At 33.8% G+C, this 18972-nt stretch overlaps 1 protein-coding gene across 6 annotated transcripts in view; it reads right to left on the bottom strand.

Annotated features, from left to right (window-relative positions):
- Nucleotides 1–8662: 8662 nt before the first annotated feature.
- The window catches only part of Orc5 (Origin recognition complex subunit 5), a 29042-nt gene continuing 18732 nt past the window's right edge, over nt 8663–18972 (bottom strand). For all 6 annotated transcript variants that reach the window (XM_074175347.1, XM_074175346.1, XM_074175348.1 and 3 more), the window contains exon 2: nt 8663–10100. In XM_074175347.1, the coding sequence (XP_074031448.1) occupies nt 8713–10068 (1356 nt within the window). In that variant the 5' untranslated portion in view covers nt 10069–10100 and the 3' untranslated portion in view covers nt 8663–8712. The remainder of the gene's footprint in view (nt 10101–18972) is intronic.

Genomic DNA, 18972 nt, shown 5'->3' with positions numbered 1-18972 from the left:
GTACATTTAACTTAACTGTATAAACCAAATTCAATTTCGAGCAACAACATATATTGAAAATATTTATCAGGAAGCTTTGCTGAACTGTTAATTCGTGCTATTTATCACTCTTACATCATTCGTTTTGCTTTGTTACACAGGCTTCAATTCCAGTAATATATCATCAGTGCACGAGGTTCTGCACACGTTCATTTCTCATCCTGATGTGTTTTGAAACATCATCGATTATTCACTTTGACAATATGATTAACATTAACTTGATTTTAGATGTAAACAAATATACCAATATGATGAAATATTTCTTGCAATATTTGCTATGATACTTTTTATCCCTTTTATAGTGGTTTTCAATTGGATTTAGTAAAACGCGAACGAAACATCTGGATAATTTCGTTAGACTGACAAATTTACAGCTGAGAAAAATGAAATCTAGAGAAAATTGGTTTTGATGGCTTGTTTCGTCCTCATCTTTTGCATTTTAAGTATAAACTCACCTTTAGAAGACATGAGTGACTATATTGGTTCATACTCACCTGATACTTCTCCAATCTGGCGTCGAAGCTGTGAACTAACGAATACAGAAGCCATCAGTATTGTGTTAAAGTATATATGATTAGTAAATGAGATTTCTCAAATCGTTTGACTTTCCCTAATTTATCCAGTACTGATGTAAGGTAAGAATATTGTAATTTTGCTGTTGATTCAGTTTACTTTCACCAAACCAATTTTTATAGTGATATTAATGAAAGCTCAGCTCAGTTAGCCTTAAAATGATACACCATTAATTGATGACGATTGATTCTACAATTTTAATGTAATTTCCATACAAATTGATTATTTTTGTAGCAGAAAACTCTTCAATTGAATGGCCGACATATCCCAGTCTCGGTTTTTTGAGTAATCCTACTCAAAACAGAGGCATATAATGAATTCATTTCACTACTCTATTTTCCGCAGGATTTTGAACAAGAAATCGATACATATTATAAAAAATTAAAGTCCCCTGCTGTGTCTGACTATTCGAACTCGATAAATTCAAAAACTATCAAATGGATTTTTTACGGTGTTCATCAATGAACAGCGCGATTCAAAATGGTTTATGTGTAAAATTTATCAATGTATTGTATGAACTGATTGAAATATGAGGATAATTACTCATAAGAATTCGCGGCTTAATTCTTTTGAGACAACATAACTATTTACTACATATATCAAATAAATAAGATAGTTACCTTGAGCAATTCATACACGTTACAATTATTTTTTACACCATACAATTCAAATATCTCAGGAGATACTTAATATCTCAGGAATTATCGCCAAATTGAAACCCAAAAGACAAGCGTAAGTTAGTAAAGACGACATTTTCCTTAATGGAGGCACCATAATATGGGATTGACAGAAGTATCAATTCACGAATATCAAAGATAAACGTGGCTCCCAAAGGCGGTTCGTTGCAAAGCCAAGTTGCGACATTTACAGCCAAACTAGAATCGTGTTCTGTATTTCACTGCAGGCAACTAGATGTAACCACAACTCAAATTTAAAACATTCGTAATCCACAGCGACCCGCCATAGGTTCATCAATAATACAAGGCTGAACTACGAATGTGTATTCCTAAAAATGAGCATAAGCCTCGCTTATTTTAGATATTCAAAGATTGAGTTTTCTATTGATCCTATGTATGGCGGTTCCATCGCCTTCACTTGGTTCAATAGTTCAGCCTGGCACCTATATAAGACCTACGGTGTTGGATTTAAAATATTTTGTTTTTGAATTCTGGGTTCGTATACTTTCGTTTGAGTGAATTCCATCAAATATCATTTTTATTAGTTACTAACAGTTGTACCTAGATTGTGTTGTTTGAATTTAAAACTGAGCTTCGATGGTCGTGCTTTATGTACCCCTATCACTGGGTAGCCACAATCATACAAAAAAGGCATCGAATTCTCTACAATATTCTGAAACATTCCATAGCATTCAAGACAGTTCTGAGATATTTCCAGAATATTTTTGAACATTTCAAATTACTCCCGGATGTTCCACAACATTTCAGAATGTTCTGGAATGTCATGGAGTGTATTCAGATACTTGTGATACACTGTATGGAATCTTTGGTGTAGTAATGAATATTACTGGAGTTTTTCCCAAACCGTTATTTCAACACCTCGACACATGTTTCGATCACCAAGTGATCATCTTCACGAGGAAGATCTTCCTCTCGATCACCAAGTGATTATCTTCAAGAGGAAGATCTTCCCCTCAATCAACAAGTGATCATCTTCAAGAGAAAGATCTTCCTCTTGAAGATGGTCACTTGGTCTAGCATCATTTTTTGGTTTTTTATTGTGATATTATCGTGATAATACGCGAATAAAGTACTCAAGAAGTTAATAAATTACACAAAAGCCTCCTAGTAAACACTTTTATCTTATTTAGATTGAAAGGGTATATTTTTAGGAATTTGCTACTAAAGAGCCGATGAGACAAGTGTCTTACGGCGAAACATCGGATGTCTAGCAGTTAGGATGACAATGTCCCATGTGAGTAAAATGTCAGTTCTTTCATCAATTATATTGTGTAGGAATCCTGTGAATGATATTTTATCTGATTCCATACGAATGTTTGGATACAAACGGAATAGAGAAAAGTGTTTTTCATATAATTCAGCATTCATATGAAAATATTTGTTTCGAAAGTATTTTTATTTCGTGATTATATGAAAATAGCTGTTTCGGGAGGGCTTTTTCTTCCAGTTACTTCTATGCATGATATAGGTAGACATCTTTGTATAGAGTTAATTTTTGAAATTGATTCCTTGCTTTCTTTCTTTGGAAGATTCCCACATTTTTGTATCAAGATGGAAAAGTGGAAGGCCAAAAATTTTCTTTCCCAAAAATTCATCTCCCCTAAAAATATACCCTTTCAATTAAAACAAAATCCCTATAGCTGCGATTTAATCAAATGAGCGAATGAATGATGTTGTACGTATTTCCTACTGAAGAGGTGATAAGGCAAGTGTCTTACGACGAAACATCGGATTTCTAGCGGTGAGGATGACAGTGTTTCATGTAAGTGAAATTTTACAAGTTTGGTATCAAGATGGAGAAGTAGAAGGCCAAAAACTTTCTATCCCAAATGTTATCTTCTAACCGAAATGACAATTATGTGTTTAGCTTCTGCTGCAAATTCACACTTTTGAGGGATTTCAGTTCCATGACTCTATGGTCACATTTTTTAATGATCAATGATTATGTCAATTACATTGGCAGCACTTCATCTCGTGAGTGAAATTTGTCTCTCAGCTAATATACAAGCAGTTTTAAACCCAACACTGCCGATTTCATGTTTCTTCCCATCGGTAACTTTACCATAGTTTATTCAAGAAACACTTTTTTGTGAGATTTTCACTACACAGTTTACAAAACCGCAACACGTGTTTCGCTATACAAAAGCTTCTTCGAAGCGAAATACGGGTTTCAGTTTAGTAAACTGCGTAGTGAACATCTCACAATAAAGTGTCTCTCGAATACGTTTTGGCTTTTCATCAAGTATCGGCCATCACATTTTTTACTATGGTTGTAGGACCTTCGCCTCCAATAGTAGTTTTCGGCTAGCCTAAGGTGCATTTTCTACAGAAACGTTAGAGAATCGATTCATTAGGTGAGAAGTTGATCTTATTGTATAACTTCGATTTTTTTCAAATTGTTTGAAAAAAGACGCTGTTCACAATGTGACGTGTCCAAACGACAATTAGCCCTGTCTAGTATTCTACGATAGCAGGCGTCGAGAAAAATGGGATGGACAAGCAGCATATTAATGGGAAGGTAGATAAGTGAACATGATCAATATGGGAAAATAAAAGACTGACGATGGGCCATTCTGCATATAGTATTTTTGAATGTGTCAAAGAGTTTGAAAACGGATAATATGAAGAAGACTTACTTCACTTGTGAATTATAGAATCATCACTATTTTTTCACTTTGTTAGGGGAAATCTATCACCCAGATTTTTTTTTCAATCTGCTCCTATCGAATCATCTTGATCTAATTGTAACATACATACATATATTCCAATATTTTAATATTAACACTTGTTTACAAAAAGGATTTGAAGCTTTAATAACTTCTATTTATAATATGCGAGCGCTTTCGATAGCAGGATGTACTATCATCTTCTCTAGTTTCATTGTTTCTAGTAGTGTGTATTGTATTGTGTAGTATATTGAATGTTAGGTCTTTTTGTGTTTTGATTTGTATTTGTTTTTCGATAAGTGACTTATGGCATTTGAATTTATGGATGTTTTATGATGGGAGAAAGTTATGTTTGTTATGTATGGCGTGTGTTGCGAGGTTTGATTTATATGTTATTGGGTTTATGTTTGCTTTTTTGTTCTCGTCGTACCTTTGTATCAGTTTTTTCGTGGTTTGGCCGATATAGAATTTGTTGCATTGTATGCTGTACACTCCATTTAGGTTTTATTTATTTATGTATATACACGGGCAAGCCCAATTCAGATATAAGAAGTACAGTGCTATGCAGTAAATACTGAAAATGAAGGAAAATTAGTTGCATCAGTCAAGTAAGCAAAATTAAAGTACTACTTTGAAAATGCACTAATATGGTGATTCTCTCACCATATTACTGTTTATTCCAATATAGGTGATGGGTAGGTTTACGTAATGAAAAACACCATTTCATAATTCATGGATCTCCTGATAATACACTTCAATGAGTGAATGAAGACAGTGTTCCGGAAATAATCAAAACATCTCCGAATTTATTTCGTCTTGAGATAAATTTTCAATGCCCTCTCAATAAATACTCTAGTATTCATATATATGTGAACCAATATTCACATCTAAACAGAAAGATATAATTCACAATGCATGGTGTATCTTACTTCAGATTAGGTATATCGTATCCAAGTATAAGTATCCAAGTTCTTGATTCCATCAGGTGGATAATTGACCCATATACATACGAGCTAATGTTGGCCAGATATTTCGATAGTTCAACCTGTTCGGCATAGTATCGTGTAACAACTGTATTATATTATTACAATGAACGTTCTGTTTGCCCAAGGGTGTGCAGTGTCTCGTAACTGAAACACAAGCATGAGCGAACAAGTACAGAATTGCTGTACATGCACTACTCAGGACTTGGCATTGTTGTGAAGTTACAGACTCCTGAGACATACAGAGCAAATAGATATTTGCACAAATTTCCGTTTTAACCAACACAAACAAATATCACTGTTAAAAGTGATTCACTTTCTTTTATTGAACTTGATTGACAATGATTTATATTAACTGACTTTCAAGGCTACTGTTGAAAATAGACTTTAAACAAAATAGTACATTACGTGGTCCTAATTGGCCTTATCCTCGAGGTGTGTACTTCTACGACTGACCGTAGAAAGAAATGGTAAAATATGTTTGTTTGGGATTATGGCTTTGGATAATAAACTCATCCAGTCAGTCAGTCAGAACACAATTGAATGATTTAAAAATTGGTGAAAATATTTCCTACAAATTACATTATTAGGGTTCATTTTTGTTATAATTATGTACATTTATAGTTACGTTATTACAACTATTTAATGATATTCCGCCTTCGATGTGGGAGGAAGACGGTATTATTTCGTTTTGTTGAGAATTTGAAACAGTGGGAATACAAATGTTTTCAATACTATTGATGAGTGCATTTGATGTGTTTTAAATAATATAATAATGTCAAATACAAAAGGTATTCTTTTGGTCTGTAAAATATTTTCAAATAATTTTTCTTGGCTGTTATAGTTCATAGAATTAACGGAAGTAGGCTTTGCTCTAGAGGCGTTTGGCAAATGAAATATGATTGGCAGTTGACTGGTGACAGTTTTACCCTTTATATTGTCTTAGTAATTCAAAAATTTTTGCAAAAATTTCATAAAAAATTAATAGAAGGAAAAAGCGGAGTTGTGTTACCTTCGAAATCAAATATTTATCTTCTGGAGCTTCCTCAATGAATTGATTAATTTGTTCACTGGTGAGCATCGACGATTTCTTCGGTTCATAACCGTCAGATATGCGTTTTTTGAAGAGACACATAATTTGGAATATTTGCTGATATCCACATTTTTGTTGATATTCACGAAACTTCTCAGCATTGAGTAAATTACCCATAATAACGATGGTTTCAAAGTTTTTGCTAACTCTTGCTAACAAAGTTGTGTTTTTCTTCTCTCTCCAATTAATAAAATTTTCGAAATTATATTCGTATTTTCGTCTTGATTTTGCTAGTAGCAAATTATTGCTTGCTCGATAATATTTGGTGGGGTAGCACAAATTTCTTGATCATCATCAGTCATTTTGAATTTTTACGAGATATGGAATCACAGCTTATAATTCAAACAAGTGGTTGTTAATTCACGGATATAACTAGATTCATTACCAACCACAATTTTACATATTTCATCATTTTTTTAAATTTCTTGAGGAAGTGGCCGTTATTAATTCAGAATACACGTGTAGGTATTCTAAATGAGCCACTACCTACCTGCTGTCAAACGCGTAATGATTAGTTTAAAACGGAGGGAGTAGAAAAAGAAATCTATACGCCAAATATCGCACATTATTAAATCAGTATTACGTTGTTCAAAGGGTAATATAACTTGTGGTAAACAGGGCCGGATTTAAAAAGGGCAAGCGGGGCCACTACCCCGGGGCCTCCACGGGAGAGGGGTATCCACGTTTTTCGTCCCAAACATTTTTTTTTTCTAAGAATACTTACACAAACATGTTTGATGTTTAGTTTCATTTTTATTTTTCACTAGCGATCTGATACGTCTTCGTACGGGTATCAGAAAATAGGTGAGTAACTGTCTACCTGAAGACAAAATGGGCAGTTAAGTTACACCTGCAAGAATATTTTCATCCGGAGTGTGACGACATCTGACCCAGACGACGATGTTCATATTCGCTTAGTTATTTCAACAGCTACTTCAAGTATGTACTTGCTTCGCTCATTACTTATTTCATACATTACGATGTCTAAAACTGAAAACTGTTACGCTTCATATTTCTAAGACCTTTGACCGTATGTGGCATGAGGGTTTGCTGGCCAAACTTCGATGCTATGTCTTGTCGGATCATTTCTAGGTATGGCTCTTCAGCTTCCTGAAAGAACGTTTTCTGCAGGTGACCGTCGATGGATATCTCTCGAATACTTTCACCATCAACGCTGGTGTTTCACAGGGATCCATATTGTCTCCAACCTTTTTTTTATTGTATATCAACGACTTATTGAAAAAAAGCCAAGAATCCAATATATTGCTTTCCTGACGACAGCACACTTTTGGCATTTGGATTCCAGGACATCGGCTACGGCACATCTTCACCGGCAGCAAGAGGTTGCATATCTTAACCAGGATATAGAAGTGATTTCGAATTGGGCTGAAAGTAACCAGATTCAATGCTACAAAAGCCCAGAAATGGAAAACTCGAGATTGATGATTTTGAATGATTTCGCAACAATGCAACAAATAAGTGTATTAAGGGCAATAAATAATATGAAAAACCGAGTTTAAAAATGTCTCGAAATGGAAGGACTCCAATTCGAACATTTATTGCGCCAATAATTTTTTGGGTACCTATATAAATTACTTCATTTTAATTTTCATTATAATTATAGTGTTCGTTTCGGATGTTATTATTGCTATCATTTCTTTTTCTGCTTATTAAAACACATATAATATATTTTTTATGTAGATATGTTTCAAATAATCATAAAAGGTTTTCTTATTCGAAGTTCATTGTAGAAAACGCTCAGAGAAATGGAAAAAATATGAATAGGTACCTAAAAATGAAAAAAACTCTACGATACATAGGGAGACGTAGAAGTTGCTATTATGTTTTTATTCAACTCAGTCAACCAATATCCAGGGCCGTAATTTAAAAGGAAATAATCCACACAATTATATTCGAATATTATCGAAACATCCCGAAATATAAAATTGAATTTAATTTCTCAGTATGAAGTAAACGTCTACGATCCAAAAACTACAACAAAAAATACAGATCCGTATTTAAAAATTCAAAGATAGGGGTGGTCCAAGTCAGATGACACCCTGTATAAAAGATTCATGGATATATTCTGAGAGCCCACATCAAGTGCTAATAGCAATATGTGGACAGATTGTCAATATGTCTGCGAACAAAGAAGATATAGGCAAAAAAATAATTTGAGATTTTTTGGTTTTTCTTGTATATCTCCAAAACCAAAAGAGCTATATTCGACACTCTACCTCTTTCGTTCAAGAGATCCCCATGTACAGAAACGAATTTGAATAGCCCTGTATTTATACACTTCGTGGTTGCAAAACTCTCATTAATATTAATCATTTTTCAATATAACAGATATACAAATGATCAGAACAGATTTCTATGTTGTTTTCTGATCAGTAACACATTAGGATATTTATCGGTATTGGGATATGGCACATCGGAAAATTGAGTCCAACCACTCATGTCTACGAGTCGATTTAATGACATGTTGATATAATCGTGTTACTTGATAACTTTTGGTCCGATCCTAAATCATTTGATAGAGATCATTTGATAAAACTTTCATACTGTCTATGACGCTTTTCGGTATCAATTGAGTTTCATTCAATAATATTTTATATGAAAATAATTTTATTAACCCTTTACAAAATCGAAATTTCTATTCAAATATGACTGAAGTCACTCAAATATTTTCTGATTTGAAATCCCACCATTTTCGATATATTCTGTATGAAATCGAAGTTCACATTACACTTGTATTTTTGACCGTCCAGAAAACAAGAATCGGAGACACAAGACAAAAGCCTCAATTCAACTAAGCTGGAAACTTGTACTAATAAGTTGTTATTGAAGCCAACATTTTCATCCAAAATTGAGTAGAAAATTGCTAGCAATCTATCGAATGTGAAAGGTTTCGGTCCAAGCTGAGTATTCAACCGCTCACTCACTTTACTTTTCAACTTAATATCCTTCATCTTTTTAGTCTTCTTTCCATGATACTTCATGAAAAGCCTCTTATCATCTTTGGCGGAATTGTAACTAGCTAAATAGGCTGCTATCAAAAGATATTTTGCGTAAAAAGGAAGTTCCAAAGTCTGTGCGGCGTTATCTTTGGGTAATGAAGTTTTCGGAGAGTCCTCGATGTCAGTTGTTGGATCTACTCTTAAGTACAAAACTTCCAACGAAGCTTTCAGCACGCCAGAAATGTTCCTCCACAAGGCCATATTATCGTTAATGGTGTACTCTTTATTAATGATAGGTTGACAATATTTCACAAAGTTAACTCTGGACATGTGTCGAAGTTCCGATAAGTCCCGACAAGCGCGGTAGAATACCGACAAGAAAGCGTTCAAGTAATTCTGGTAGAAACTCAAATCGAAGTCTAAGAACTCGTTTGAGTAACGAGCAATCATTTCTCTAGCGTTTTCAATGTCCATAGAGAGGATTTCTAATAATTCATTCTTTTTATACTGTGGAAAATAAATTTTCAAAGGTTCGACAATGTTGCTTTTCGCATAATATTTTTCGAAAACAATCTCCGATATGAAAACTACGCTGACGGAAATACCACACAGTTCTCTGAGTCTCAAAAATCCCGCTAATAAGTTGAATTCCATATTCCTGAGTTCTTCTGCTTTGTCCAGTACAAGTACGGATCGTTCGAGGCTATTCTCCCTGGAGCATTTCTGCAATTGTGATATAAAGTCCATCATGTTGTCACATCGTGCATAGGGATGTGGATTGTTAGGGTCCATTTTGTGAGCGGATAGCTTGTTGAGAATGGACTCGAATAAGATTTTCGACGAGTAGCATTCTATCAAGTTCACGACGGCGTACTTTATTTCGAGCTTTTCCAGCAGTGATGTAACCGCCATTGATTTTCCCGTGCTCGGTCCGCCGTAAACGAAGACCGCTTCTACGTAGGGTTCGTCTTTGTATGCAAACAGATTATAAAGTTGTTCGATTTGAATATTTCGGCAAGGCATTACCTGCTGCAAGGATGGTAGAGTTTGATCCATCGTGGGATGTTTGGAGATTAGTTCAATGGATCCTAGAACAAAGAAAAATTTCATTAGTTTTTATAGTCTCTGAGAAAAAAATTCTATACAAAGACGTAACATCAGCACACTTCAAAGGCATACAATAAATATCAATAGCAATATAATAATCATTTGAATAAATCCATTATGCATGATTACTACTGATGAACAGAACGTAATATTCTCAACCAATATTGAACAAAAGTAATTTTTTGTGAAGGAAATCAATGTTTTTCATCGACATTCTTTGGGCATTTTCACCTTACACAAAAATTATAATGGGAAACTTTATACACGAACGTAGAAAGAGCACTCTGATTTCAGATTGTGGAAGTTTAAAATACCCAATACCCAAACTATGTTTCTGACAAATATGTACTAATAACATCATTGAGTTTTTTTACTATTTTTGGTATCTTTTATACCAGAAGTTTGGCCAAACTGTTTGTAGTTGTCTGAAATTAATAAGTGAATTATTACAAAAATCTTATTAAACAACAGGTGTTCCGCTGTTCATGTAACAAAATAATGAATTTTGAGGCATATCGAGCAATCTTTTGAAGATAAGTCTAATGAAAGTAGGTGAGATGTAAGAATTTGAATATAAACAACTGAATCTTTATAAATACATTGTTGTGATTTTCAATTTGATAAATTATTTATTTTAATATTTTATACTTTATTTTGAACTATTCCGAACATCGAGTCTTTCCTGCATAATTTCTCCAATCATGACTACAAAATCGCCATTCATGATTTCAGTAGAAACCCTTAATCCTTTTCTTTCTACTCGTTTGTCTATTACTTCAGCGCGAGAATTCATTTCACTTTTTGATATAACTTCTCCAAGAAAATAGTTTTGTTCGTTTATCTCAACATTTCTACTCCTGGAAATTCAAGACTACCGGTCTTGTTCGGTAAATACAAACGCTATTAATTCCGAAAAGTATGTACGTTGTATGATATGGAATTTTTTATCAACTCTTTTATATACTTGTGATGTACTGTTTGGAACCTTTGGTATAGTAATGAATATTACTACACCAAAGGAAGATCGTCCTCTTGAAGATAATCACTTGGTGATCGAAACATGTGTCGAAGTGTTAAAATAACGGTTTGTTGTTGGGAAAAAACTCCAGCAATATTCTTACCTCTTTGATATGCCTCTGGTTTACCCAACTGATACATTACGGTTTTGTCATTGGGAAAATATTCAAATTTATCGACTCAGAAAAATGTTTATCATTCAGTAAATTGCTGGATGTATATAGCTGTTACTACATGGTAGGAGATTATCATGAAAAATAAGAAATAAAACTTTCTATTCTTTCTCAGCACTTTTATTTGTAACTAATATTACTGCAGTTTCCTCCTATAAGGACATTTTCAACAAAAGTTTAATTTAATTGTTTGAAAATGTTCTTATTGGACGAAACTGCAGTAACATTGGTACCAAATAAAAGTGGTAAAAAACATAGAAAGTTTCATTTTTCATATGCATCGTTCATTCCACATGTTCTCAAGTTTCCTCAAATACAATTCTTCAAGATCATTCTTATTGTCACATGAGGGGTTTATGTTTTTCCATTTTCTTTATTCTATCCTTTTAGTGTGTTATTTCTCTCTTCCCTATAATCCCCTATTCGTACGTGTCTTTACAGTAAAAGCCATTGTATGACAAAACAAGTGTTGCGTTTTTGTAAAACTGTTTAGTGATAATCTCACAATAAAGTGTTTTTTGAATACGTTATTTATGGATTTTCATCAAGTATAGGCCAATTCCATCATATATCTTTTTTTTTCTGATTGATTCGGCCGTTACTTGATGAAGATCCATAGTGATTTCATAAACTACACCTCACGATTTGATCTCCACAAACTTTATTTGTGGAGCTTTCTTTGTGTAGCTTTATCAACAGTGATTTGAATCATATATCAAATAAACTGCCCATATTAATATTCATACTTTTCTCCCGGTATAATATTTTTGAGCTACTCAATAATTGTATTCACATTTATGATAAACGTAAGATGATTGTCTTTGTAGTTTCTATATTAGAAACATTTTAAAATTATAGTACCCATTTCATGTTCATGTACAACAACTACAAATACAATGATTTGTAGAACACTTACCCTTAATATACAATTTATCACATCAACATCAGTCACAAAAATTATTTTTCTATGATTATTGAGAAAAAATCAATTATTTTTCAACTTCTTGTTCAGAAAGTAGCCAAAAAGACCCATAAGTCACTACCTTGAAGCCAATCACAGATGAGCAAATTCATAACTTCACAGTTGCCTTTCAATGAATTTTTTATCGCAAATGAGCCTTAAGAATTTCAAACTAAGCATTCCTCTCAAATATCAAAATGAATAATGAACTGACAGTTCGTTTTTGAAGATATAGTTTCTAACGGAATACAAGAATAAAAACATGGACTCGGAAAGTGAAAACGAGTATCCCCACTAGAAATTTGTGATGTGTCGAAAAATTTTATAATTGTCAAAAATTCGTCACTTAACAACATTAAAGCGATTAGGAACTCAAATAGCGTTATTTTATACTAACGAGTGGGTAGCTTCTTGGGTTAATGGTTAGAACTCTGTGCGAGTTTAATCTCAGGTCAAGTAACACCTCGAACAGATTTTTGAAATTGAATATTTCTAGTGATGAAATTCAATGGTGTTACTCTGATTCGAGACATCCTTCAGAAATGAATCTTTAGAAGTCATAGAAAAAGTAATCTATTCGCAAAAAATGATCATGAATACGACTTATACCTTCGACTCTCACAAACTTCATTCTCACAAGTAATGGCCACATTTCTTGCCCTCTGAATAATTTACCATTTTGGTACTAACCCTTCAATGTATTTTTGTACATACTTTCTGGAATCTCACTATGCAAGGATATATTCGAGAATCGCATCGATTAGTATTACAAAAAGTAATTGTAATATAATAATAATAATGTTTATAATGGGTTTATAGGTTCCTGACACAAGGTGCAGGGCCTGCCGCGAGGCGCCCGAGACCCTAATGCACTTGCTATCAGCATGTCCAGCATATGCGGTCTCGGCCTATATCCATCGACATAACGCGGCTCTAAGAGTGCTATATTACCATCTACGGCCCTCTTACGGTATTGACGAGATACCGGTGTTGCCCTACGCTCCGGGGGGTATTGAATCCGTTGTGGGGAATGAGAAGTGCCGAATTTATTGGAACTATTTGTTCCCCACCCTCAGGCTCATACAAGCTAATGAGCCTGATGTAGTCCTTTCGACCATCAGAGCAAGACAATATTTGTCATGGAATTTTCAGCTCCTGACGAGACGAATATCGTCCGGAAAGAGGAGGGAAAACGGTTGAAACATCGAGATTTTCTCTTCGAACTCCGGAGACTATCCAGACCACTCTATCAAAATGGTTGTTCTAATTATTGGAGTCCTTGGTGGAATGATGCCCTGTCTACTCTCATATCTTAAAATCATACCGGCTTGCCGCACTAAGGCAGAAATCTTAGCAGTAATCTACAGTAACCAATGTCAATATTACAAATAAATAAAGAGTTAGCCACATAAAGCATTGCTTTGTATAGTGGTTGAGAGAAAATAGAAAAAAGGGGAACGGATTTGAAAAAAAAAGAATGAAAGTTATCACTTTATATACATCAATGATATATACTAACAGTCTTTAGTCAATATCAATGCATATCAGTCGTTTACTCACGTGATCATGACTAACAATGTTTATGTACCGACAATCATAGATCGGGCTTGAAAAATCTCAAATTTGAACATAAACCGGCTTATATCATTCAGCAGTACTCTACAATTATGATATATTTGATGATTATTTCATGAGTCAAGTTAGTCTTAATAATAAGATGCAGTTGCAGATTAAACAAAAACGTAAATATTACTGGAGTTTTTTCCCAACACCAAATCGTTATTTTTAACACCTCGACACGTGTTTCGATCACCAAGTGATCATCTTCAAAGAGGAAGATTAAAACTAGTGCGAGCTAACCCTATTTATGCTATAAAGGTAACCCATACAGGTAAACCATCCAGGCGTACCAACCATACTGGTATACCAACCTAAATTAATTTTACAATTTTGCCTTATCTATTATTTTACAATATATGTTTATATAAAACAATTTTCAGCTATATAAAAATCAATTTCACAATATTGCCTATCCAAATTTATTTTTGCAATGTGTCCTTATGTAGTAATCAGTAAACCCAACAACATTATTTTATTTTATTTTAACAAGCTATATAGTATGCTCTTTGGTATATGTCCGTCATCGTTATTCATAATATTATTGTGTTTACTTATTTCTACACTCTCATAGGCATCTAGTTGCCTGTTGTTGTTAACTTGTCTAATTAATCTTAATGAACTGAAGTCTATGGAATGGTTTTGTTGCAAAATATGATGGGCGACTGCTGATTTTTGAGGTCTTCCATATTTTTAGTGTGCTATGTGTTCCTTATATCTTACTTTAATAGATCTTTTTGTCTGTCCATAATATTTTGCATCGCAGTCCCTACATTCAACTTCGTAAATTCCAGACTTTTCCGAATTCTCGACTTTGACTTTTGGACTTCCCAAAAGGCTCTGTAGTGTATGACTTGTTTTAAAAACCTTCATACCTAGTTCCTTGAAAATCTTTCCAAAGTTCCTCGTATATTGGTGGTATGGAACTGAGATGTATTTATCTTGGTTTTTGTCCTTCCTGAAAGTCGAGATTTCGTTCATTTGGATAGGCAATATTGTGAAATTAATTTTTATATAGCTGAAAATTGGTTTTATATAAACATATATTATAAAAAAAATTCATTTAGGTTGGTATACTTGTATGGTTTTCACACATTCTACCTATTTGATAGGTACATAGGTAGTGATGGTTTCAGATATCGCATTATTTGTAGATCTATTGTCCCGAAACCAGAATTATTTATCTGATAATACCCTATATTTAGTTAAGTATTTCATTATTCTATTTTTCAAAAGTTTTTCGAATATTTTGGCAAGGTTTGTGGTCAATGATACCGGTCTAAAATTAACTTCCATCTTATCTCCTTTTTTGAACAGTGGTCTAATGATAGCTTTATTAAACACTGTTGGACATTTACCTTCTCTGAACAACCTATTGATGACACAAGCCAAGGGAGCTGAAATATCTTTCAATGTCTCTAATCTGATATTGTCGTATCCAGGAGCATTGTTATTTTTAATACTACTAATCACCTCTTTCACTTCCTTTATACGTGTTTGTTCCAGAAAAAAAGAGTTTTCCAAAATTTTTTCTTTTTGTTTATATTTAGAGAAATATTTTTCATTTGTTATAGTTTTCTCCGCTAATTGTTCACCCACATTAGTGTGGGAATGGCAAGTGTTGGCCATATCTTTTTTATCACTTGTGATGTATCCGTCTTTACTTTTGATCTGTAGAATGTCATTTTTTTTATTACCAGCGGTAATTTCATTTGAAAGATTTTGAGTTTGCATTTTATTTTTATTTATTTTATGTTGATAGTAGTTTTTTAGCAGTTTTCAGGAGTTCGTTTAGTTTGTTCCTAAAACTTTTTAATTTTGTGATGTTTTTTTTCTGTAGGATTTAGTCCCATATTCTTAGACAAATTATTTTTTTCATTTACCGATTTCACTAATCCTTTGGTGATGCAAATCTGTTGTTTTTGTTCGTTTTCTTCATTCTGACTTTTTTTGGTAGCTTTTGAAATCATTGATAGCATCGTGTCCACAAAATTTTCAGCAGCCTGTTCGGCATCAATATTTGGAGTGAATATATTTTCCCAAGATTATGTAGAAAAAAATGATATCAATTTGTTTTTATTCAGCACCGTTTTGTGTTTCTCATAATCATTATGTTCAAATTTTTTTTCTTGTAAATTGACATGAGTGGCTACGGAAAAATGATCAGTGAGTCAATCCTGTTTGTATGACATCTGCCAAAATGTTATTATCAGATAGGTTTGATTTAATGAATATATGGTCTATACATGTTTACGATTCACCACATATCCTCGTATATTCATTTATTGTTGATACGAAGTCCATGCTTTCTGAAATATTCAAGTATGTACAAAATCTTCCGTATTTAAAATATTTATATAAAACAATTTGAAAATGTATTGATTTGTATTTCAGATCTATATTATTCATTTTAAATAATCTTCATATTGAACGATAAGTCATTTTTTGTGGAAAAAAATTTATCGACCTTCTTTGGATATTTTCACCTTACATAATCTGAAAAATATAAACATTGTAATGAAGAACTTTATACAAGTGTAGAAAGGGTAAACTTTTCAGTTTGCCCCGATAAGTAACTGCGTAAATTCAAGGTATTTTTCACAAAGAAAAATGTTTTATTTATTCAATAATATTGCCCTATCATAAAAATAGCTACGAATTCATACAATACTTATCTTAACGTTTCGGAGGCCAAAATCTGCCTCAGTCTTCAGAAATGGACAGCATTCAAGTATCTACGCAGTTATTCCTTTGCTGATTATTTTTATTTTCCAACTTCTTCGACAGATATCAAAGGAGTTTTAAAATTAAAATTATGTCAATGTTGTTGATTGCCTCGTGAAACTTTCGATGTAGTACAAGGTGTTTTCCGATATCAGTCTGTTGCTATTTCACCAGTATCCATAGTTATCTTAACGACGGGTAGCCAAGTATGATCCATTTCTACGGAGCTATTCGAAATACAGTTCTCTCCAGATATGTGAATGAATATACGGTACTAAGCTGTCAATGTATATTTGGATCTTTTCTACACTTGCATAAACTCAATTAACTTCCTCAATACTTTGTAACGTTTTTCAGTTTCTGGTTTGGAAATTTCAGAAAAAGATCTAATTCGGAAATATCCAGGTCAAAATCATTACTTTTTCATACAGTATGTCCTATATTTTCTTCCCTTTATCACGTCCTAGGGTAATCTCGAGGTCATCTTGCATTATACAATTTCTTATTGATTGTTCATAACTCACTACAGTTCGTAAACTAATATCTTGTAAGAGGGGAATCATTGAAATATGTATTCAATTAATAATCAGATACTATTGTCTAGAAGACAAATATTATCTGTTTCACATCTTTTTCAAACAATCCACACTAACAATCCACTCAGAACAGATACATATTATGAGTGATTTTTGTGCTGGTATCTTTTTGGCAACACTGTTTTTGACAGATCACGCGTGAATCGTGTCTGGTGTCAAACTTGTTCAGTTTGGTCAATGATTCAACCAGGCATCGACTTACGAATGAACAACGCTTGCAAATTATTGAATTTTATTATCAAAATTCATGCTCGGTGAAGAAAGTGCATCATGTACTTCTTCCAATTTATGGGCACTTTCGTCGGCCCAATGAGGGAGCTATTTGGAAGCTTGTGACTAAATTTCGAACCCAATTCACATTATTGGACATTAAACCACCAACATGCACACGTAGAGTGAGGACCGAAGAAAATATTGCGGCTGTATCCGCCAGTGTTCGTGATGACCGTGAAATGTCGATTTGCCGCCGTTCGCAGAAAATGGGCCTCTGTTACTCTATTATGTGGAAAATTTTGCGGAAGGGTTTATGTGTAAAACCTTAAAAGATACAGTTGGTGCAAGAATTGAAGCCACACGACCTCCCACAACGTCTAACATTTGGTGAATGGGCGCTGGAAAAGTTGGAGGAAGATCCGTATTTTTATCGAAAAACTGTGTTCAGCACCGTGGCTCATTTCTAGTTGAATGGATACGTTAACAAGCAAAATTGCCACATCTGGAATGAAGACCAGCCACAAGCATTGCAAGAGCTACCGATGCATCCCAAAAAAGTCACTGTTTGGTGAGGATTATGGGTCGGTGGCATCATCGGGCCGTACTTCTTTTAAGACGACAAGGCCGGAACGTTACTGTGGATGGCGAGCGCTACCGTGTGATGATTGAAAATTTTTGTTGCCCAAAATGGAAGAATTGGACATGTCTGACATGTGATTTCAACAAGACGATGCCACATGCCACACGGCACGCGAAACAATGGCCCAATTAAGAGAATTTATCTCATGTTTGGGGCCCGTCAATTGGCCGCCTAGATCGTGTGATTTAACGCCTTTGAATTATTTCTTATGGGGTCATGTTAAGGCTCATGTCTACAGGGATAAACCAGCAATGACTGACGCTCTGGAAACCAATATTGAAGCATTTATACGTGAAATACCGGTCGATATGTTAGAGAGAGTGTGCCAAAATTGGAACTTGCGCATGGGCCTTCTAAAGCGAAGCCGCGGACAACATTTGTATAAAATTATCTTCAAACATTAATTATATTGATCGTTCTATCGATTCCAATGAAGATTTATCATTTTTTTCAAACTTGAGCAACTCAATGTCTCTACTCTGATATTGTCGTATCCGGGAGCATTGTTATTTTTAATACTACTAATCACCTCTTTCACTTCCTTTATACATGTTTGTTCCAGAAAAAAAGAGTTTTCCAAAATTTTTTTCTTTTTGTTTATATTTAGAGAAATATTTTCCATTTGTAATAATTTTCTCCGCTAATTGTTCACCCACATTAGTGTGGGAATGGCAAGTGTTGGCCATATCTTTTTTATCACTTGTGATGTATCCGTCTTTACTTTTGATCTGTAGAATGTCATTTTTTTTATTACCAGCGGTAATTTCATTTGAAAGATTTTGAGTTTGCATTTTATTTTTATTTATTTTATGTTGATAGTAGTTTTTTTAGCCTTTTTCAGGAGTTCGTTTAGTTTGTTCCTAAAACTTTTTAATTTTGTGATGTTTTTTTTCTGTAGGATTTAGTCCCATA

This window comes from Leptinotarsa decemlineata, unplaced genomic scaffold, assembly GCF_025532065.1.
Source record: "Leptinotarsa decemlineata unplaced genomic scaffold, Ldec_3_MD MMD2_tig00001019_RagTag_RagTag, whole genome shotgun sequence".
NCBI classification, from domain to species: domain Eukaryota; kingdom Metazoa; phylum Arthropoda; class Insecta; order Coleoptera; family Chrysomelidae; genus Leptinotarsa; species Leptinotarsa decemlineata.
Note: the sequence above shows the minus strand (reverse complement) of the source record. Positions and strands in the feature narration are given on the sequence as shown.